The sequence below is a fragment of the Acomys russatus genome, chromosome 22 (genome assembly GCF_903995435.1).
Source record: "Acomys russatus chromosome 22, mAcoRus1.1, whole genome shotgun sequence".
NCBI classification, from domain to species: Eukaryota; Metazoa; Chordata; class Mammalia; order Rodentia; family Muridae; genus Acomys; species Acomys russatus.
The window spans coordinates 28,421,079-28,443,690 of NC_067158.1; the positions used below are offsets into that span (position 1 = coordinate 28,421,079).

A 22,612-nucleotide genomic window follows, 5' to 3' on the forward strand; every position below is an offset into this window, starting at 1 on the left:
TAAAGGCACACCCCTCGGGCCTGGGTTTCTGCACAAAGAGCAAGGAAACCTGTCATACAACCACCTTGGTAGCATAGAGTGTTACAGCCTTGCAAGGCAACTGGGTGCCCATGAGTGCCATGTGTTCGGACCTCACAGACCTCGCACGTCTTGAGATGCTATTTATGTAGAATGGCAGTAGCCAGATCTCGCAGGGACAGATGCAGATCTGTCACTGCTGGGCTGGGGAGGAGGGAATAAGATGCTGCTGGGGTCTGGAGCCTTTTCCTGGGAGGTAGGAGTGTGGGTTAGAAGGCACTGTTGGTTTCCTCGGCACATGGAATCCACAGAGGGCTAGGGTCACTTCGAAATGCCGAGATTTGAGTTAGGCATGCCATGGCATGCTCCAGCCTAGAAAATGCTGAATGCAGAACAAGACTACCATGCTTCTAAAAACCCTTTCCTAGTGTCAGGATCCCACCATGAGGGAGGGGACCCCAGTAGGGAAGGAGGATGGGCCACACCCTTCCTGCAGGCACTTTGCTTGCTCATGTCTTTCTGGCAGGTGGACATAGATGTCGGTGTCTGTCATGGAACCCCTCCCTGATGATCTGCAAGTTTCTGATAGAGCTGTCTAACAGTCCCTGCCTGGGAGGCACAGCTATGAGCTATGTGTCCAGCGGCTAGTGGTGGCCTGTGCAGCTGACACCCACACATGATGACCACGGGCTGCCTCTTTGTTATCCCTGTAGCTCATTAGGTGAAATCCCCATGCACAGCCGACTCTGATTCCAGACATTCTGGGGTTCAGCCTGGGCCTCTCATATTTAGGAAGCACCTTTTGGAACAGCCTGGGGCCAGGGACCTTGCTTTTTCCTTCACTAACCCCCAGATCCTTGTCTCTGACCTTTTAAGCTGAAGAAGCACTAAGCCTGGAATAGGGGAAATGGTGTCAAATTCAAGGACGCTGGAGACAGCTTGCCTGGGAGCGATTAAGTCTCAGTTTTGCACCCAGTAGCCAGATAGATTTTGGCAAGTAAATTTTCCTCTCTGCCTCAGTTTCTCCATCTGAACCATGGGGGTGGTTGATAGTGGCATCACAGCTTCTCAATGTTGTTCAAAGGATTCAGCGTGTGCGGGTGCTGCAGTGGGGAGGGTTTGAAGCTGGCTGTGGCCCAGAAGCCACCAGGCAGGTCCTCTGCCTCACCCTCTCCAATCCCACGTGTCCCTTCTGCTGTCCGAGTCCTATCCTTCCATTCTTCATCCCTCCAGGCCCTGACCCGTGTAGCTACTTCTGTCTGCTCTGCCTTTCCTAGCCTCTCCTCACTCTGCATGCCCTGTGCTTGGTCCTCTCCCTCCTCCTCCTCTTCCTCCTCCTCCTCCTCCTCCTCCTCCTCCTCCTCTGTCCTCCCATGCTTCTCCATTTAGCAGCAGCCTGGACCTCACCATGCTGATTAAATGTCAGATGAACTGGGCTTGCCTAGGCCTCTGCTCTGAGCCCTGATGGCCATCCAGCATGCTGTTTCTAATGGTCAGAGAGGGAAAGAGTTACCCCTGAGGGCCTCCTGCTCACCTTGCTTTTTGCAATGTCCACCCAGAGCCTCTGGAGCTTCCTAGTCCACAGATATCTATTTTGTTTGTTTGTTTTATTTTTGTTTGAGATGAGGCCTCTCTGCATAGCCCTGGCTGCCCTGGAACTCATTATGTAGACCAGATTGGCCTTGAACTCACAGAGTTCTGCCTGCCTCTGCCTCCTGAGTGCTAGGATTAAGAGTGTACACCATCACACTCGGCCCCAGACATCTGAATTGTTTATAAACCTTGGGCTCATAGTGGCCAGGTTAGGATGACAGTTGCCCCTTTTATTTTTGGGTGGTCTGGGCTCTGATGGGTTGAAACCCAGTGAGGAAGCGATGGAGCCGCAGCTGGGTTGCCGTCACCTTGATGAACCTCAGTGGGCATCTCAGGTTCACACAGCATGATGTGAAAAGCCAGCCTAGGCACAGATGGCTATTCCCACATTTTCCGGGGTTCATGGCTATGCGGCCTCACTACATCCTGAACGTGCTGAGTTCCTAGGGCCACCATTCTCAAATTGTACAGCTTAAAACAAATGATAACTATCTTCCCAGTACTAGAGGCTGGAAGCTTGAGATGTAGGTGTCAGCAGGGTAGCCCTGGTGCTCCCTCTACGGGCCCCAGGATAGACTGAGCCTGGCCCCTCCTAGCTCTTTGGCTTGCAGACTGGGGTCTGCTGGCTGCTTCTCATTGTGTGGTCCTTTCCCCATGTTTGTGTGGCCCTGTGTCTGACTCCACCTTCATGTCAGGGCTTTGTGCAAGCAGCCTGCCGTTCGACATCTTTATCTTATCATCTACCAAGACCTTACTGCAGACAGTCTCCTACTTGTGGGGATGAAGGTTCAAGCTTTTGTCATGTTCTCGGGGCATGCAGTTCAACCCATTCCACCATCTTGGCTCATCTTTGCCTGTCATTGCATGGCCACCAAAGGTAGACAGGTATACATCGGGCTGGCTCAGGGTGCTGGCTGGTGCCCCTGTGTGTCCACTGTCCCTGCATAACAACCTCCCCTGCTTGCCTGCAACTCTGCAGAAGACCCTAGGGCTAGTGGTATTCCAAGTGCCTGCAGCTGGCCACACTGCAAGGCAGCCCCCGCCCCAAGGTTAGGCCTTGAGTGAGGAGGCTCACGCAGCTTGAACTTTCCTACTTTTGCTGATCCACGGGCTCCCTACTGTTTGGTTCCTCTCCGGTGACCACAAATAGTTTAGTTTTGATCATGGGTTTAGACCCTGCAGTGGTCACCATGAGAGCTCAGCTCCAGTAAAGGTTCGTGGCCTAGACCAGCATTACCTGGAGACAGACGGCTCCCAGGTCAAAGAGGATGGGACTGGCGGCAAGCCGAGATGCCTGTCATAGTGAGAACGAGAGGCGGTGTGGAATAATAGACCATCAGGAAGAGCTTAGACCTTGTAAAGGGCACACATCAGTCCTGAGCCCACAGCGAGAGGAAAGGCCATTCTGCTGGGATGGAATAAGGTAGGCAGGACAGAAACACTTCCTGAAGGAGGCGGTACTGGGGCTGAAAGTGTCTTAATCCTACTGGGAAGAGAGGTGGCCTTTCTCTGCAGAGGGGCTGCCTGATGACTGAGTTTGGCATTGGTGGATGGTGACTCTTGGTTCTCTGAGGTAGCTTTGCCTTGGGTAAACACCTGGGAGACCTGTGCTGTAAAGATAGTAGGTGTGACCCCACTTCAGTCTTTGTTTGGAGAGTTTCGCAGGGCCCTGGCCTGGGCAAAAGGATCTTGGGGGGTAGAAGTGGCTCTGGACTGGACTGGAGGGGCTGGGCCGTAGACCCATGACCTAGGATTTTGAGTACCACTATACGTTTCTAGAAGCCAGAGGTGGTGATGGCAGAAGGCTGTGGCTCTTTATACCAAGTACATCTCCCCCCCCCCCCTTTATTCCTCAGAGTCCTGGATGGTCCTCCTTCCCTGGTCCTCCCACTCCACTTCCTCACCATCCTCTCTTCCCAGAAAGACACATATCACAGACTTGGCACAGGTGGAGCCAGGGTTTAGAACAGTTGTGATGTTCACCCTAGGCCACACTGCTGAGTGGCCCAAGGCAAGATGCTAACCTAGCCTAGACTTCTAACTGGTCCATGGAGAGCTTCCAGGCCTCTGCTTGCGGAGGGAACACTGTCTTCCCGCCACCAACTGAAAGTCATCTCTCCCCCAGGGGGGCTTTTGAGGCTCCAAGGAAGCCAGTGGACATGAAAATGACATACAAATTGTAAATTGCCCACAGACATTAGTGTCTGTTACTGTGGTAACCATGCAGCCTCAGTGGACCTCAATTGCCCTGGATAGCGAGGTTATGTCAGCACATTAATTTAATTGCATTATTTCTCCATCATAAAAATAACGAGCGTTATGTATACACTCAAACTCATCAAAGTGTCTATGTTAAATATGCCGCTTTTGATGTATTGATTATATCCTAAGAAAGTTATTAAAATAATGTCGCTGCATCACAGAAAATCTACAAAAGTAGAAAGGGAAATTTATTTCATTTCATCCATCCTGCATAAAGCTTTGTTACCACTCTGGAAAATTCCAACCCCCACCTCAGCCTGTTTGCTTATTTAACAAGGCTGTGATCACTGGTCTATATAATTAAGACATTTTATATACAATCCTATATTCTGCTCTTTCTGCCTTAGGGAGTTTTAATGTGAAACAGAAAGAGTCTCTACTTGGTCTGGGAGTCCAGCACTGCAGGCTTGAGGTGCCCAGGTGTTCCTATACCAGGGCAGATGCCACATGCAGGGATGGGGTCAGTGGCCAGGACAACTTTGTATGTGCGTGTGCGTGTGCGTGTGTGTGTGTGTGACTTGCCTGGCCCACTCTATTTAATCATAAAGGGGTATGTGCCACTATGATCCTGCCCCAATTTATTGCTACCACAGCTGGCATTTACTATAGCTCAGAGGCCCAGTAGGGCCAGGGGCTTTCTCTGGAGGGCACACATTGGAGCTGGGGGTGCAGCTCAATGATGGGCTATAATATTCTGGGTCCTATCCCCAGAACCCCAAAAGAAAAGCCACAAAACAATCAGGAATTATATAAATGTTACATTCATAATGATTTGGCTATTTGTATTTGGCAACCTTGAAGAAAACATCTTTCCTATCTTGGTGAGTCTAAAATTCTGAGTGTAAATCAATATCTATCATATCTCATCTTTATCAACTTAAAACATCTATCTAGACCTAAAAACATCTTAACCCCTAAACAACTAGGCTTAATTGTAAAACTAAGCTATCTGGTCTTCAACTCCACCAGAGACTTGAGAGAAATATGTTGAAATTAAGGCTGGGCAGTGGTGACACATGCCTTTAATCCCAGCACTCAGGGGACAGAGGCAGGAGGATCTCTATGAGTTCAAGGCCAGCCTGGTCTACAGGGTGAGTGCAGGACAGCCAGGGCTAACCAAAAAAACAAAAACAAACAAACAAAAAAACCTTGTCTCAAACAAACAAAAGAAAAAGAAAAAGAAACATGTTTACATTGAAATAAAAAATCATGTTGGAGTTCCAATAAAGCCTGATGGTAGGACAGCCTCAGCTTTGGGGCCAGTTAACCCTACAGCTTTGCCTAGAAGGAGCAACTCTTCTTCTGTCAGGCAAGGGGCTATCCTTCCCATGTGTGGCCCTAGTCCTGTGCCTGGCTGCCTGGGATGCTTAGGCCTGTTGTCACTGTGACTCGCAAAACCCAAGAAGGTTGAGGATAGACTTATGTTGCCCTCTTTCCCATATGCGGAGACTGGAGTCTGGGTCTAGTACTGTAGGCTCTCTCCAGGCACCTGCCCACACGGGCAGGCTGGGCACTCCAGTGACTGGGGCACCCCCACGAGGAAAGCCTCTGGATGTTAAGCTGAGCTTAGCCTTCTAGAAATGCAGCTTGGGAGAAATCCCAGAGGCCTGCTGAGAGGTGAGACTCTGGGAGGGAGCTGAGAGTGTACTCCAACCACTACTAGATACCGTCCTGTCGTGAGGGTGACTTTTTTCCCCCTGCCACAGGTATTAGGAGCAAACATAGGGCCTGGTTCAAGAAAGGAAAGCAAGGCACATCCAGGTGGCTTTCAGTGCCACCTTCTGCCCCCAGTTTGCAGATAGTCTGTTAGCCATTGTGGTCCCCAGCTTTGCATCCACTCTGCATCCATTACAGCACATTGGCTTTAGGCCTAGACCTTAGTTCCCCCACAGGTGTCCACTAGAGACACAAGCAAGACACTGTATCTTGACCCCTGGTCCCTACTGTTCCCATAGACAATTGCCTTCCCTTGACTGCCTTCCGAGACTATACCAGCCTGGCCTGTGGAAGGCGCTGATGGCATCTTGCCCTTTGGAGTGGTGCCTCCCTTCCCTGATGCCCAACAGGTTCCAGGCCCTCCGCATGACCCCACATTGTCTCCAGGTGTATCTGCTGGGACTGGAGCGCAACATAAATGTTAGATTTGTATCAGTGACCTGCTGAGCACAGGAGGGAGCCTGCCCATGCTGTGTGAGGGACAGGGTGTAGGAAAGAGCCACACATTCCTGCCAGTGTGTTGGGGGTGGGGGACCCTCAGCATGCTCCATGCTCCTGCTCCATGGGCCCCCAGAGCCTAGCACTGTACCGGAGTCACTGCATGATAACACAGCAGACTAATCAGTGTCCTCTGTCTTGCTTTCTCAAGCTGACGTCATCTCCACTGTCGAGTTCAACCACACTGGGGAGCTGCTCGCCACAGGTGACAAGGGTGGCCGAGTGGTTATCTTCCAGCGAGAACCAGAGGTAGGTGTGTGGAGGGGTCATAAGGGAGGCAGGAAGAAGATGGGCAGATAGATGGCTAAAGGGCAGGGGTGACGGGTGGGTTCTGGTGGATGTGTTCTGTCAGGGCGTAGATGGTACTCTGAGCAGAGCTTGGCCCACCTTGCCTAGATGTCCCTCCTAGAGGTCTCTCACTGACTCCCTTCTGTCACAAGATCCCTGGGGCTGGAGAGAGAGAGAGGGATTTGGAGATGGGCTGGGCAAGTGGACTGGGTAAGCTCCTAAAGCTGAAGTGTTAAGTGGCCCACTCAGCAGAAGTTACTGATTGTTCACTGACATGCTGAAGTCCCAAACAAAGCAACAAGCCCTGCCCAACACAGAACCTTCCCTGCCTGTATGGCCTATGGTTGCTGCTGGAGAAGGAGGAAGGCCTCCCCATCCCTCACCCCATGTAGCTCTCTGCTGGCCTGGCGGGTTTTGCTCAGGGTTCCACCCTTCAACCCAGTCTTTTCTTCCTTCCTTCCCTGTTTTTTGTTTTTTTGTTTTTGTTTTTGTTTTGTCTTTTTTAGTGTGTGTGTGTTGTTTTGTTTGTTTGTTTTTGTCTTTTCAAGACAGGATTTGTCCGTGTTGCCCTGGCTGTCCTGGAACTCACTCTGTAGACCAGGCTGGCCTCAAACTCAGAGATCAATCCACCTGCTTCTGCCTCCCTAGCGCTGAGATTAAAGATGTGTGCCACCACTACCCAACTTCAAGCCAGTCTTAATCTGTTCCTCTGCCCTGCCCTGTTGCTATGCCTATTCTGAATAAGACAAGAGCAACTGGAGACCATACACCCTAGAGGTCATTTCTGAAAACTTAAAAAGAGGCATGTGGTCCTAGCCCCCTCCCCCACTCACTGACAACCCACTTTGTACAGGCTGAGCGTTCCATGTTCCATATGGTTTCCTTGTTTGTTCCTTCTTGCTGGCCTCTGAGGGTGCAGATGCACACCCATTTACAGACAGGCCAATCAGCAGCAAGCCCCATGGAAACCAGCTCTTGACTGTCTGTGTTCTGTCACAGGCCAGCAAGGGGCCTCTCCATCACTAAATGTGTTGGGGATGAGAAACCAGGGAGGGGAGAAGAGAGAGGCAGAAGGGAGGCAGGACCAGGGGAAGAAGCTGAAGCCACCCTCCAGAGTGTGGTCCTTGTGCTGTGTTACCTCACGTGGCCCCCTCATCACCAGCCTACCAAGCAAAGAGCTGCTGTTACCCTTCACCTGACAGAACCGCAGCCCAGAGCACTTAAAATAGCTCACCAAGGGCAGGCCAGGGAGAGCCCGATGCCCACAGGTGTCACAAGACCAGACTGTCCCACCAGGGCACACACGAGTCAGCCATCGTTCTGCCCACTGCAAAGAGAAATGAGCTCAGAGATTTTGGCTTTTCTGCTTTAATTTCTTTCTCCCTCTGGTCCTGCTGACCTTTTTCACAACTGGTGCTCATGGGAAGAGGAGACAAAAAAAAAAAAAAAAAAAAGTGGAAGGATTTTCAAACAGATCTTAATGCAAGACAGAGACGGGGACCTAAAAATAGACACTTTGCAAATGAACAGAAAAACCTGAGGCTGTGCTTGGCTGGCCGTCTTCACTTGCTCCCAGCTGTGATTTCATGTTGTCATAGAAACCTGACTTGTCTGCTAGAAAAGCGATCCTCGGTGTTTATGGCAGGTCTAGTACTTAGTATTGGGGGGTTTCCACCAAGAGGGGGTTCATAGCCAGGAACTCAGCTGCCCAAACTGGGATGGGAGCCACCATGGGAAGCAGGGTTAGGACCTGACCAATGAGGGTAGCTCGAGCCTTGGCATTGGCATCTGGCCTCAGCGGGGTGAATGGTGGCCACTTTGTCGATCCACGGGGAGGCCCTGGCCGTACAAGCACAAGGATCCAAGTTCGATCCCTAGAGCCCATGTAAAAATACAAGTGCCCGTGACCCCAGTTTTGGGGAGGGTGGAGGCATGCAGATCCCTGGGGCTTGCTGGCTTAATTGGTGAGACCCAGGACAGTGAGAAGCTCTGTCTCAAAGGGGTGGGTACTATTTCTAAGGGTGACACCTAAGGCATCCTTTGTCTCTCTATGCGTGCTCACAAACGTTCATGTATTTCTGCACACACCCACGTCCTTGAACACACATATACACTTGCACATACACATCTCTACATATACACACCTGCACATACCCCTGCATATACTTCTGCACACACCCCTGCAAACCCCCCTTTGTATGCACACTCACACCCCTGCACACACACCCACATCCACCCTGTACACACACCTGCACACATACACAACCCTGTACACATACACTCTTGCACACATATACCTACACACACCTCTGTACACACACACACACACACACACACCTGCACGCCCATACACACTTTCATACTCTCTGTGCTTGTACACATATACCCCTGAACATACATACGCACGCCCACCCTGTACACACATACCTGTACACATACATACCCGTGTAAAATATACACACTTGTGTACACACACACACCTTTGTATGCACACACAATACTTCTGTGCTTGCACACATATATCCCTGTACACATTCACCTGCACACATTCATACCCATGTAAAACATACACACTTGCACACACAAACACTCACACATGCACACACATTTACACTCGAATTAGTAGCTTCCTTTGGTGGTGCTGATGGCACCCCCACTGCAAGGCGGCCTGAGCCCCTTCTCACGTCTGCCTCCGTCTGCCTGGCTGCCGCTGTGGCTTAGTTTACCTTTGGGTTTCCCTGCAGAGTAAGAACGCGCCTCACAGCCAGGGTGAGTACGATGTGTACAGTACCTTCCAGAGCCACGAGCCAGAGTTCGACTACCTGAAGAGCCTGGAGATAGAGGAGAAAATCAACAAGATCAAATGGCTCCCGCAGCAGAACGCCGCACACTCACTGCTGTCCACCAATGGTGAGGCCTGGAGGGCATGGCAGGCCTGACCTCACTTGGCCTTCCAGGTTGCTCTGTAGCTTTAGTGACTGACCAGACCATTCTCTTCAGTTTTCCCTGGCTGATCACACATCTCCCACTGTTGTAAAGACAATGGTTATGGGTATTCCCAAAGTGGGGAGGAGGTTGAATATTCCAAATCACAGGAACCAGGGCCAGAAACCAGGGGCCACTAGACAACAGACTGAACCCTTAGCAAGAGTCACAAATCACCCAGAATGAGGCTGCCTTTGGCCCTGTGCTTCAGGACATGATGTGTGGTCTCAGAAAGCTACTGCCACATGCCAGCTCTGCCTGTCACCCAAGGTATTAGGTCTAGGCCTCCCAGCCTCTGCTGGCCTGGGGCAGCCACACAGTTTCCACAGTTGCCCTGCTAGTTTTCTGCTCCTTAGCACACGAGGCAGGGCCAGGAGTCTGGTGGTGCAGACTCGGGTCCAGGCCAGCTTTGTAGATAGACTAGAGCATATGGGCTTTCCTTAGCCTCAGTTTCTGCACTGCCCAGGGCCTGACTCAGCTCCCTTGTGGGTTTATGAGGAGATATGATATCCACCCAGTTCCCAGAGAACAGTAAATGCTGTGTAAACCTGAAGGAGGCTGGGAAGATGGCATCTAACTGTGCCTTCCCTGAGGAAGTCCCACTGTTGAAGGGGCCACAAGGCTTCCTGAGAGTGACTTGGTCTTTACCACCTGCCTGCCCTCACAGTCTCTCAGATGGCCACTTCCCTCCTCATCCTCTCTCATTACTCCAATGGCTCATCTTCTCCTGCGACAGGACACTTATTGTTTTAATTCTGTGTCTCTGCCAGGCTTTGAAAGGAGAGGATCTATCTGGCCTCCCGTAGGCCTGGCTGCAATCTGCTCAGCACACCTGTACTCTGGGGTCTTTATCTGTGCGAGGGCGGGGGTGGATGGATAGTCACGTGTGTTCAGGAGCATGTGAAGATGATGCTGACCCTGTGTGTGTGTGTGTGTGTGTGTGTGTGTGTGTATGCATGCACGTATGGCTTTAAAATTCACTTCCTGGCATTCTGGAAGGAAGACCAGCCATGGCAGGGGTCGAGGTGGGGGGCAGTGGCAGGCGGGTCACCTACTTCTTAGCCCTGCAAAACTTCTAGACCAGCTTTACAGCCCAAATCTACACAGAAGGCTGAAGACCCCTGTTGAGGGCCCCATTTGAAACCCAAGTTTCCCTCTAGCTCCTTCCCGTGTTCACTGTTGTTTCTTTTGACTGCGGAAGTTATCTGGGTCCTTAGGAGAAGCCAGACCTATAAGGAGGGACAGAGAGAGGAGCGGGAGGATGATGGAGTTGGAAGGGGGTTTGCTCTTGTGAATGTGAGGCCAGAGGTGCACAGCTCAAGCCTGAGGGTGTCTGCTGGCCGAATCCCCTTTTCACGGGGAGGTGGGCTTTTGTTCTGTCAGGGTCTTCAACCAATTATATGAGACTCATCATCTCCTGAGGGCAGGCCATCTGCTTTATGGATTTAAAATTTAATTACATGTAAAAGATCTGTCATAGCAAGGTGTTTTGGCATAGCCAAGGTGAGCCATAAGATTACCATCATCGAGGCTGGAGAGATGGCTCAGAGGTTAAAACCACTGGCTGCTCTTCCAAAGGTCCTGAGTGCAGTTCCCTGCAACCACATGGTAGCTCACAACCATCTAGAATGAGATTTGATGCCCTCTTCTGGCATGTAGGCCTACATGCAGGCAAAATACTGTACACATAATAAATAAATCTTTAAAAAGATTATCATCATCTGTGCTTTCTCCTGTGACATCGGGGAGGAGGAATCAGAGAAGAGAGGCCCCTGGAGCTGGATCCCGGGTGTCAGGGAGCCCTGAGTTAGGATGGCAGAGAGGCCACCCTCTTCTCAAGAAGGCATAGTGTTCTACGTGCTCCTTGCTAGGGTCATGCATCCCCCAGCCAGTGGTTAGGAGAGATGGAGTAAGGACAGATTCCCTTATGCAGAGGTATTCTATTTAAGGCATGGTGAGGGAGAACGGGGTTGTGGGGTGACTCCCAGGGCAGCACTGCTCCTCTGGCTAGAGCAGGAATTCTCTTCCTGGTCTGGCTGTTGACAGGCTGCCTTGTTCTGCCCTGTTCTGTCCTTAAAGATAAAACCATTAAATTATGGAAGATCACCGAACGAGACAAGAGGCCCGAGGGCTACAACCTGAAGGATGAGGAGGGGAAACTGAAAGACCTGTCCACGGTGACATCACTGCAGGTGAGCTGCGCAAACGAGTGTTTGGCACTTGTGTTCTACTAAATCATGGGACCTTTAGGACTCTTAGAGCTGGGGTCAGGGTCATGATATCGTGACGCTATCCCTGGGGCAACGAATGAGCATCTACTCACCTGGATAGGAAACCGGTCACAGGCCAAAGTAATGCTGCGACCCTTTGATACAGTTCCTCCTGTTGTAGTGACCCTCAACCATAAAATTATTTTTGCTGCTACTTCATAATTTTGCTATTTATGAATCATAATGTAAAAAAAATATGCAGGATATCTGACATGTGACCCCTGTGAAAGGGTCATTAGTTTCCCCCCAACAGGGGTTGTGACCCACAGGTTAGAATCGTCACCTTAGAGCATCTCGTTATTTCACCTCCTTGTAAACATCCTGTCTATCCTGTTGTTTCACTTCCCTTTTACTTCATCTGTCTGCAGAATTTTCTCCCAGGACGAAAGTTTTAATCCATTACACAGCACACAGCGTGTATGCCTCCTTACAGGCATGATGTGGTGGGCTGTGTCTATGAAGGGCTTTTCACCTGTAGGGGAACAATAAGTCAGAGAAACTGAGGCCCAGAGCACAACCACACCTCCCCTGCAGTTACTGAGTTGGGCTCAACGCACCCTGAGCCTTGGGCTCCTGGGCAGGAGGAGCTGGACTAGATCTTTGGTACAATGAAGGCCAGGAGGTAGCGCTGTAGAGCCAACTCCTGTCCTGCTTAATGAAAAGGCATGAGGACTTGCATCCTCCAGCAGAGTGTTAAAGAGTTCTGGGGGGAGGGGGACTGGAGAGATGGCTCAGTGCTTAAGAGCGCTTGCTGTTCTTGCAGAGGACCCGGGTTCTGCTCCCAGCACCCTGGCAGCTTACAGCTATCTGTAACTCCAGTTCTGAGGGGTCTGATGCCCTCCTCTGACTTCCCTGGGTACCAGGCACACAGATGCATGCATGCAGTTAAAATGCTCATACACATAAAATAAACTAAATAAAATCAAGAGAGAGAGAGGGGGAAGTTGTGTGTGTGTGTGTGTGTGTGTGTGTGTGTGTGTGTGTTCTGGGCACTTCAGTTCACATGAAGTGGGTCGGGCTTAACCTCCTGAGCCCCTTGTACAGGTTAGGACACTTTGAAAACCTCACAGCTAAACATCCATGTCAGCATGCTTCATGAGTAGGGCAGAAGAAAGACATTTACCATCTACGATCACTTATTTCACACCCCGCTTGAGTGTTGCAGCCTCCCATTAAGACTGTGTGTCCCGTGCCCGTCTCCCTCCCTCGCCCTTGCAGCTCTGGATGTCTCTTCTCTGCAGGTGCCTGTGCTGAAGCCCATGGACCTGATGGTGGAGGTGAGCCCCAGGAGAATCTTTGCCAATGGCCACACCTACCACATCAACTCCATCTCTGTCAACAGCGACTGCGAGACGTACATGTCGGCGGATGACCTGCGCATCAACCTCTGGCATCTGGCCATCACTGATAGGAGCTTCAGTATCCTTGGTCTTGATCTGCAGGGGCGTGGCTTCACGGTCAGGGGTGGGAGGGTGGGGAGGTGGGGGTGGATGGGCGGCTTCTGCTTCGTCAGCTTCCTTACTGAAGAACTGTCTCTTCTAGGGTGTAAAGGAGCTGGGTGTGAGATTACAAGGTATCTATTTATGAACACTCTAAAGACAGCTGCTGAAGGCTCCATCACACCCTGTGCCTCCTTAGAGTGCCAGTGATCTTCATCACTTTGGGCTCATAGGGTCCATGAAGGAGCAAGAGAGCTAGAGGCAATGTGCCCTGGAGGAGGGAAGGCCGACCCCCCCACAGGACTGCTACCTAGACGTTGCATCTCCATGTGTTGGTCCACTGTAGAGTGACAACTGGGGTGTCAGAAGCAGGGATTTCAGAAACCAGGCAGAAATGGGGTCCTGGTGTCAAAATAAGCTAAGGACTGAGCACTACCCTTCCTCCAGCCTGCCAAGGAAGGGACCACGTATAGGACATGTGAACGTAGTCTGGCCTGATCCAGGGTAGGCAGGCTGCTACCGTGTCACTGTTGGGTAGACTATTAATGGCAGCCATACTGAGTGAAGTTTCATGTGCTGGGCTCTCACTCAGTGAGGTAGGTCCTGTCACCAGCCCCTTTCCAGGAAGGGGCCTGAGTCATAGAGCCTGAGTTCATAGGTGGCAGGTATCTACTGGGACAGCATGACAGGCAGGGAAGGGCACACCTGCGGTGAAATGGAGATGGTAAGAAATGTTGACTTTGTTGATTCAGCTTGTGTCATAACTGTCTTTGGTCCTAGGTAGACACAGGACATTAGAACACATTAGTAGGGAATAAGGAAAGAGAACGAGTCACCCCAACATTGAACCTTCTCCTTGGGTTACTGACTCCCTTGTCCTGTCCGGAATGCAGGAATTATGCTCACCCATGTTGAAGAGCAGAACACTCACTAGCAGGTGTTTATCAAGCACCCAGGGTGCGCCAGCCCAGTGACATTCTTGATGCTGGCACATAGCACACATGCAAGGCCCTGACATGCAGGAGTCTTTAGTGACCAGTGCTGGGGTCTTGGGGACAGGCCAGCATGTGCTGAGCACTTTCTTCATCCACCTCTTCTGTAGGCCACAGGCAGGAGGTAGGCAGAGAGGAAGCCAAGGTGGGCTTTTGCTGAGTGAGTCTGTGGGCCTGGAGCAGCAGGTGTGTGTGTGAACGTGAGTGGGATTATTGATGGGGGGACCTGCGCTGCCGAGGGAGAGTGGAAAGGAGAGCGTGTCAGTGGACTGGAGGGTCCCATCGGAACTGGGGCACTAACATGGCTGTTGTGGATTGCTGTGTCCACCTTGTACGTGGCTCCAATTTTTAAAAATAATTTTTATTTAATTAATTTATTCAGATTACATCTCAATTGTTATCCCATCCCTTGTGTCCTCCAATTCCTCCCTCCCTCCCTCCCATTTTTACCCTATTCCCCTCCCCTCTGTCTGTGACTGAGGAGGACCTCCTCCTCCTGTATATGGTCATAGGCTATCAAGTCTCATCTTGGTAGCCCGCTTATTCTTTCTCTGAGTGCCACCAGGCCTCCCCACCACGGGGAAGTGGTCAAATATGGGGCACCAGAGTTCATGTCTGAGTCAGTCCCCGCTCTCCATTCAACTGTGGAGAATGTCCTGAGCATTGGCTGGATCTGAGAGGTGGCTCCAATTTTGTGAAAGTGCCTGGTAAGCTGGTGACAAGAGATGTCTGGCTTGTTCGCCGGAGGGAGGGAGGGGCATGTGTTACGGACTGAAGACCCGGAGATGGCTTAGGACTTGAAACTAGGACTTGAAGCAGCTTCCTGGGATAGGTTAATCGGGAAGCCAGGCTGTGTCGCTGTTACCTGCTATTGCCCTAGGCCACAGCGATGAGATTCAGACACTGGAACAGAGCTCTGAGCTCATTCCCTAGAGGCGAGCCTCCCTTAGCAGAAAAGGAGCTGGATTCTGGACCACAGATGTTTCCATGATCTGATGGCAGCTAAGTACATAGAAAAGTCTCACTTCTAGCATGGACAGAGCCAGAAGAGGGATGTGTGTGTGTGTGACTTCATGCTGAGCCGGGGATGGCTCTGAACATATGGGATACTCTCTGAACAGGGGTCAGCGGGAGGTCATCCATCCTGAGGAGGGAGCTAAGGTCAGGGCTGGAGGCCATGATGAGTGCAGGGAGCTGGGCTGGGTCTGGCTGAGGATCCTGCATCCCTTTCCGTCTTGCTCTTGTCAGCCTCTATGTAAAGTTCTCAGTGAGGCCCCTTCAGCTTCTGAGACTCTACTCTTTGTTCCTCAGTGGTGGCCTGTGACCCTTGCTAACACTCCCCTCATCCGCTCCCCCAACTCTCAGACTAACCTGTCCTTCATAGACCCAGTGGGGTGTGCTCCACCCTCTGCAGATCCCCATCTTACTCCTGGCTCTATGGCCCTTTTGCCCACAAGCCTCTGTCCACAGTCCCATGGCCGAGTCCGACCTCTCCTTGCCATGCCCCTCCTGGGCTGGCAGGACCTCTCTTGGGCCCCAGCTCCTCTGATCTCTGGCTACACAGAATTTTCTATGACCGACCCTCTGCCCACACACATTTTATAATTTAGAATGAGACATGTTCCCCCTCCCCAATGGCACTCCACAGCCTACTGCAGAGGTACTGTGAGAGATACGCATGTAGATGCCTAACAGGCAAGTGACTTTAGAGTGCGGAAGCTTGCATGTGCATCTAGGACAGCCACTTTCCTGCCTGTTTGAGACCAGGGTGATGCTAAGGAGCGGACGGCAACCTGTGTTCCAGGGTCTGGGAGCCCAGACTCCCTTTTGCTTCCACTTGGGGTCATCAGCTTCCGGAAAGGCGGAAGGAGCAAAGCTAAGTTCTCATCAGGGGCCTGGAAGCAGGCCCAGCCAGTGTGCCCTGCCCCTGCTCCCTCCTGGAGGTTTTCCCTCAGCCCCGCTCAGCCCATGTAATCCCCACCTCCTGTCCTGGAACACCAACACTTGAGGTGCAGGTGTGTGGTGCCAGTGACTTTAGAGCTGGCTCTCTGCATCTTCAAAGTAATAGACAGCCCAGGAGTGTGGGGTCTCAGCTACATTTTTAGCAATTGGAAGATTTTAAAGTTCAGTTGGTTTTTCTCCTCCTGAGCGGTTTCTTGTGCTGGAAGCTAGTGTGACAGCAAGTGTTGGTCTTCTGCAGCCCATGTCTCATTTGTATCTCTGCAGCAGACCTACCAAGATCTTGGAGTGGTGGTGATGGGGTGGCTCAGGACCAAGGTCAATGTCTGTCTCCTACTTACTCACTGAGCCACCCTGGCTGCTTCCTTCACTCGGGGCAGATGTACCTGTGCAGTGGGTGCTAAGAGTGGAGTGGCCACTGGGTGCAGCACCAAGCGAGTAGATGCACCACCCTCACCAGCTCATGACACTGAAGCCTCTCATGGCTGTCCCTCCATCCCGCCTACAGTACCACCGTGCAGGAGCAACAGGTGTGCCTGCTCAGAAGTGCCACCCAGGGCTTACTGAATAAGTGGAACTGAAGGTTTGAAGCAGAGGCCAAAAGTCTGTACCCCTGGGTCCTGGTTCAGCTCTGCTGTTCCCTGAAGCTCTGTGTTCATTCATTCAACAGTGTTAACTGGGACTGACTCTGCAGGGTATTTGATTAGGCGCTGGGGATGCAGGCAAGTGTTTGCCAGGGCTTCTAAGAGCAGCACATAGGTTGCCCGCTGCACAAAGGAGGTGGTGAGTGAGTGAGGACAGAAATCCAAGTCCAGCACCCAGAGGACAGACTTTTTAAAATGCTTCACAGAGGAAGTCTTTTTATTAGTTGCACAAAGGCACCTCCCCAGTCAGTAAGATGCCCTACAGAGAGACACAAGAAGCTGCTAACATGGTGCTGTGACCCCTGTCCCTGTGCTTAAGCCCTGTCCAGGATCTCAGGATGAGGCTGGTCTGCAAGCACTGTTGTTTAGGGGCTGTTAGCTTACAATCAAGCCACAGGGGTCCAGTGTATCTGGTGTCCTTGGCTGAAGATAATGGCAGAAGGATGTGCCAGCCGAGACTAGATGAGGAAACAGAGAGCAGAACAGGTGACCCTGTGGAAACACCAGCAATAGGCCTTGGGGGGGCTCCCACCTTGTTCTCACCTTAGCTTTGGACTTCTAGGTTCCCAAACTTGGAGAACTATGAACCTGAGGCTTCACCCACTCATCTTTGGCATTGTGCTGTGGTAGCCAGGAACTGTGCCTAGGATGTCACATGCTGTGTTTTGAGTGCCCCCGGCTCTCAATGAGTGACCCGGCAACCGGGTCATCTTTTGGAGAAAAATGAATTCCCTTTTTTTTTTTTTTTTTTAGATCATCTCTATGTGCAGAAGGCCTTGAGGGCTCGCCACACAGGAGGCCCTTCTGCAGGCTTCTGGCAGATCTGCCTCTTTTCTCACTCCAACCACTACTTGGTTGCCATGACAACATCTTCTGGTCTTGAGAGCAGGCTCCTGGGAAGACATGTGGATGAGCCTCATGCTTTGCCCAATGCAGTCTGTGGAGCCCAGGCCTTCCACATTCTCTGCCATGAAACCTCCATTTGCACTTGACATCCATCTTGCTGAGTGACAAGCCGTACTCACACAGCATCAGGGTCCTTGCAGTGCTGAGGCTGCTGGAAGGCCTGCCCTGCCCTGATGTTTGGAAGCCAGCTCCTCCCTCTGCAGCTCCACATGTGGCTCTGGGTGCGTTCCCTACTTACCCCAGTCTCCCCCACTTTCTTCAGGGATGGGTTCCATGCTGCCTTATGCACAAGCTATTGCTGTGTCTGGAGGCTCAGTTCATTGTTACATCTTTACAGCCTAGCTTGTGTTGTCTCCACAAATGCCTATGTGATAGGGAGTTCTCTGCCATCTGTGCCTCTGTCCCCCTTGATTTTTTTTTTTGTAAACCGAGCCAATGATTCTCCATCTCACAGTCCAGACACAGGTGATGCTTAGCCGGGAATCCCTGGTGAAGGAGAAGTGGCCCTCAGTCCCCATCATTGTATAGTGTGAGTGCTGAGACTCAGTGAATGGGACACACAGCTCCTCCTCTCCACAGCTCTCCAGTCAGAGGAGGTAGCGTGACCCCAGCTATCCTCAGGAGATCAGGCAATGCCCTTGGCGGCAGGGAGATGAAGGGCAGTCTATAAAAGTCCCTACAGCCTGACGTTGCTGCAGGGGTCCATGCGTCTCATGTTTCTTGTGTCCTTGACAGGAAAGACCGCAGATGTGACTCTGGGGCCAAGCACAGCCTGGCTCTGTATTAGCTTGGCAGTCTCTCATCCAATCCACAGGCTGAGTGGCTCACACTGGGGTGCAGAATGTAGAGCCCCACCTGCCTTTCAGGGCTGTACCTGGCAGACTGTCTCCTCTCCTCGTCTCTTTTGGTACCTGGTGGTGATTGCTGTCCTCATCACTGAGTCACTCTGCATATGTCTCCCACCCCCACCCCCTGCATCCGTGCCGCTCTTTCTTCTGTGTGCATCTAATAAGGACCCGTGTCAGATTCCAGACCACCCGGGGAAGCCAGGAGTGCTGTCTCCTCACCATCCCCTCTCAGTTACAGAATTGCGTTGCTGGCCCCATTTCCTAATCTCTGAGGGCCACAGTCTTTGGGAAAGCATCTCACCTCGTGGCCACCTGGTCAGTCTCTTGAAAGGAACCACTATTTTCCAATCACACCCAAGCCTCCCCCCCCCCCCGCCATTTTGCATATGGGGAAACAGGCTTGTGGGAGGGATGTGAGGATCCTGTGTGGGTTAGCATATTCCAGAGAGCTGAGACCTAACAGCTAGCCCAGCTAACTTCTGACCTGATGTCCAAAACTAAGGCCACCTGGAGGGGTCCTAGTTGAGGGCTTCTGGAAGCCCTCACTGGCACGGCATGCAGAGCGAGATGTGCTCAGTGCGTTTGTGCTGTGCCTTCCGCCCACAGCCACCCATTGTCAGGCGTCTTCTTCAAGCCCCTGTTTTGGGATGGATTCAGTGAAACTTAGTGGACTAATTTGTGGTGATGAATCTTGGGCTCGCCATGGAAAGCAATCCCTGAGCGCATCTTTGAGGGATTACCTAGCTTCCGTTGAGAAGGGAAGGTAGATCCATCCCAAATGTAGATGGTGCCATTCTATGGGCTCAGGTCCTGGAACGAATAAAAAGCATAAACTTAGAATCCCCTCCCCCTCCTGACTGCACGTGCATTGCAATAGCTGCCATCATACTCCCTGCCCTAGAATTGTGGGCTACTATGACCTCCCCCACCATCTTTCCATCCTTTCTCCCTTCCCATCCCTCTCTAAGACAGGGTCTCACTATGTATCCCTGGCTGTCCTGGAACTCACTATGGAGACCAAGCTGACCTCCAGTGAACAGAACCTGCATCTGCCTCCTCAGTGCTGGGATTAAAGGGGTGCTCCACCAAGCTTAATCCTACCCTTCCTCTCTTAAGATGCTTTTTGCCAGGCATTTTGCTGAAGCAACGAGAGAAGTAATACACAGACCCTCTCTGCACTTAATCGCTTCCCAGTGACACCTGACAACAGCCAAGTGGTGGCATTTGCTGGTCCTTGAGCCCTAACCATACACTTAGCTGGATTCCCACAGCCTGTAGGCTACTTTGCTGCCCAGCAACCACTGACTAGTCCCTAAGCTCCAGGTGTATATACTTGGTTGGATGCCGTCAGCCTGTAGGATGCCCTTCTACTCTTGCAGGGGTGTGACTTCTAGTCCCAGAATCCTCTCCTGTTTCCATCCAGCCCAGGGAAGTCATAGCCCAGCAGTCCTGTATCCCTGATTCTAGAGTCTCCAAGGCATAGGTCAGAGCTGAGTGTGGGGCTGCCTCAGATCAGAGGACATTTTCCCACTGAGGAGTCGTGATACTGTGGGTAGAAGGGGGAGTGGGTGCTGGGGTAACAAACCTGTACACATGGCCCAGACAGTTCAGAAGGCAGAGATGTAAAATTACATGCCTATGGCCCAGCATAAATGGGGTGTGGTATATCCCTCACCTCCCGATCTCCTGAGGGGAGGAAGAGTTTATTTTGGCTCACGGTTTGAGACCTCAGCAGGGAGCATCAGAGTTCATGGCCATGGGAGTGTATGCCAGAGCCTGTTTATGTTAGGGTGGCCCAGGAGATGGAGAGTAAGGCAGGAACCAGGAGCAGGTGTTACCTTCCAAGGCCTAGCCCTAGAGCCCACTCCTAAAAGGTCCATGGCCTCTCAAAATAGCAGCGACTAGAGGACAAAGCATCCAGTATAGGAGCCTGTGGGGGACAGGTCGCTGTCACAGTGCACGGTAAGCGCCCCTTCTGCTTGGCTGCTTGTGAGGAAGGTGGGCTATCAGGAACAGTCTTTGGTGGCTGCAGGGCTGGGCAACTGGCAGGCACTCTTGTAAGAGGCTGTGGGTTCAGCTTTGTGGGCCTCGTGGACAGGTACTGGGTGCCAGCAGTGTTTCATGTGAATCGGTGGCTTGGGGGACTAGGGACTCTGTGTGTGTGTGTGTGTGTGTGTGTGTGTGTGTGTGTGTGTGTGTGTGTGTTGGGGGTGGGAAGATTAAGACCTGAGAAGTCACTCAGACTCGGCTGGGTTTGTCATGGGCCTTATGGAAGGGAAAGAACAAGAGCGCCGTCACTGTCGCCCTTGACCTTAGCGACCCAGATATCGTAGACATCAAGCCAGCCAACATGGAGGACCTCACGGAGGTGATCACAGCGTCCGAATTCCATCCCCACCACTGCAACCTCTTCGTCTACAGCAGCAGCAAGGGCTCCCTGAGGCTCTGTGACATGCGAGCAGCTGCCCTGTGCGACAAGCACTCCAAGCGTAAGTCTCTGCTCTAGGTATTTTGGGACAGGCAAGTGGGTACACCAGCATGATGTGTGTGTGGCGGGGGCGGGGTGAGGGTGGGCGGTGGCTGGGGAGGGGACTGTTCTAGCCACCAGCTACCTCCTTTCTCCTAAGCACCCTATGAGTTCCTTGGTATGTAATGCTCACTTCCTGTTCCAAAGTCCACCAGGGGCCATCTGTGAGGCCCAGGGATTTCTGAAACGTCGGGCAAAAATCTGCCACACTCTCTACCTGTCTTGAGTGACAGTCACATCACTCTGAGTGAATATGCGGCCAGCCCAGGCTACTGAGTGGTAGAGTTTTGCTTCTCCTCCAGAAGCCAGGATATCTGCTGGATAGCGGGGTCAGGCTGAGCCTGCAGGTCTTTTCCCATTCCTTGACCAATTTCTGTCCCCGTGCCTAAGCCTGCAACTCTCCTCCAGGCTTATCCATATTCCGTGTGTCAGGGGCATCTAGTAGGCATGGTAGCTTCCTGTCATGGGATAGGTAGAGCACCCCCACTCAGGGATAGGGGTATTAGAGGGACAGGGATGGTCTCATTCATATGTACCAAGGAACAGACACTCTGAAGGGTGAGTTGTGGAGGAAACTACAGAGGCAGATGCTTCAGGATGGAAGCTTTACCAAAGATGACGTGGCCAGATGCAAAGGGCGGAAGGGGATCAAGGAGCAAGGCAGAGCAACTGCAGGGCCACCATGGCCAAGGGGAAGACGAGTTTTATTCTAAATATGGTGGGCGGTCCTAGGAGGATGGCAAGCAAGGACATGCTGGGATGTATGATGGTCTTGCTCAGAATGAGGAACAAGCATCACAGAGAGAAGGGGCACATGGGGAATGGACCACATAGCCCCACAAAGTGCACTCGAGAGGCGGGGTTGCTGGCTCCGCCAGTAGGTGCGGGTGGTCAGAGTGGCTGCTGGGTGAGAGTGTTGGGAGGGATTGGGTCACAGTACAGATGGATGGAAGTGGGGTATGCAGACCTGGGGTAGTGGATTTGGGGCTCAGTGATGGGCTATTCACTGGACGCCATGGAGCACAGAACAGTAGGTGAACAGATGTTGGTGGTGAGGGTCTTAACGGAGGTCGAAACTGTGGTGTTATTGGCCTGGGAGAACTGATCCGATAAACAAGGCAGACTAAAGTCAGGTACAATAGCCAACTTTGTTCAGATCCCAGACAGTTTATATTCAGAGTGTTAAGAAAGGTCACAAGGATAAAGTTCTCATGAGTTTGAGTCATATACAATCACAAGGACAAGCCACGCTAGGCAAGAGCCCAGTGCTCCTTGCTGTCCAGCTCTCAGGGGCCCCTCCTGCCACCTCCTTGACTCGCAGCCACTCCTTTCATCCTCAAAACCAGTTTGAGACTTGCCCTGAACTCAGTTCCTCATTCTCACATAATGAGCCTCATTCTCACATAATGAGCCTTGCTGTCATGCTGGGCCCGCTGGAGTGATGACCCTTCTCAAGATTTGCTGATAAATAAGTGTTCTTCATACTGCATTTGGCCTTAATTTTCCTTGTGCCCGTCTGTGTGTGTGTGTGTGTGTGTGTGTGTGAGAGAGAGAGAGAGAGAGAGAGAGAGAGAGAGAGAGAGAGAGAGAGAGAGAGAGAGAGAGAGACAGACAGACAGACAGACAGACAGACAGACAGACAGAGAGACAGAGACAGAGACAGACAG

The 22,612-nt window shown here is 51.8% G+C and overlaps 1 protein-coding gene across 2 annotated transcripts in view; it reads left to right on the forward strand.

Moving 5' to 3' along the window:
- Ppp2r2c (protein phosphatase 2 regulatory subunit Bgamma) overlaps positions 1-22,612 on the forward strand; it is an 85,198-nt gene that overhangs the window by 49,558 nt on the left and 13,028 nt on the right. For both annotated transcript variants that reach the window (XM_051164788.1, XM_051164790.1), the window contains exons 2-6: positions 6,239-6,336; positions 9,120-9,285; positions 11,440-11,552; positions 12,872-13,049; positions 20,743-20,907. In XM_051164788.1, coding sequence (XP_051020745.1) covers positions 6,239-6,336; positions 9,120-9,285; positions 11,440-11,552; positions 12,872-13,049; positions 20,743-20,907 — 720 coding nt within the window. The remainder of the gene's footprint in view (positions 1-6,238; positions 6,337-9,119; positions 9,286-11,439; positions 11,553-12,871; positions 13,050-20,742; positions 20,908-22,612) is intronic.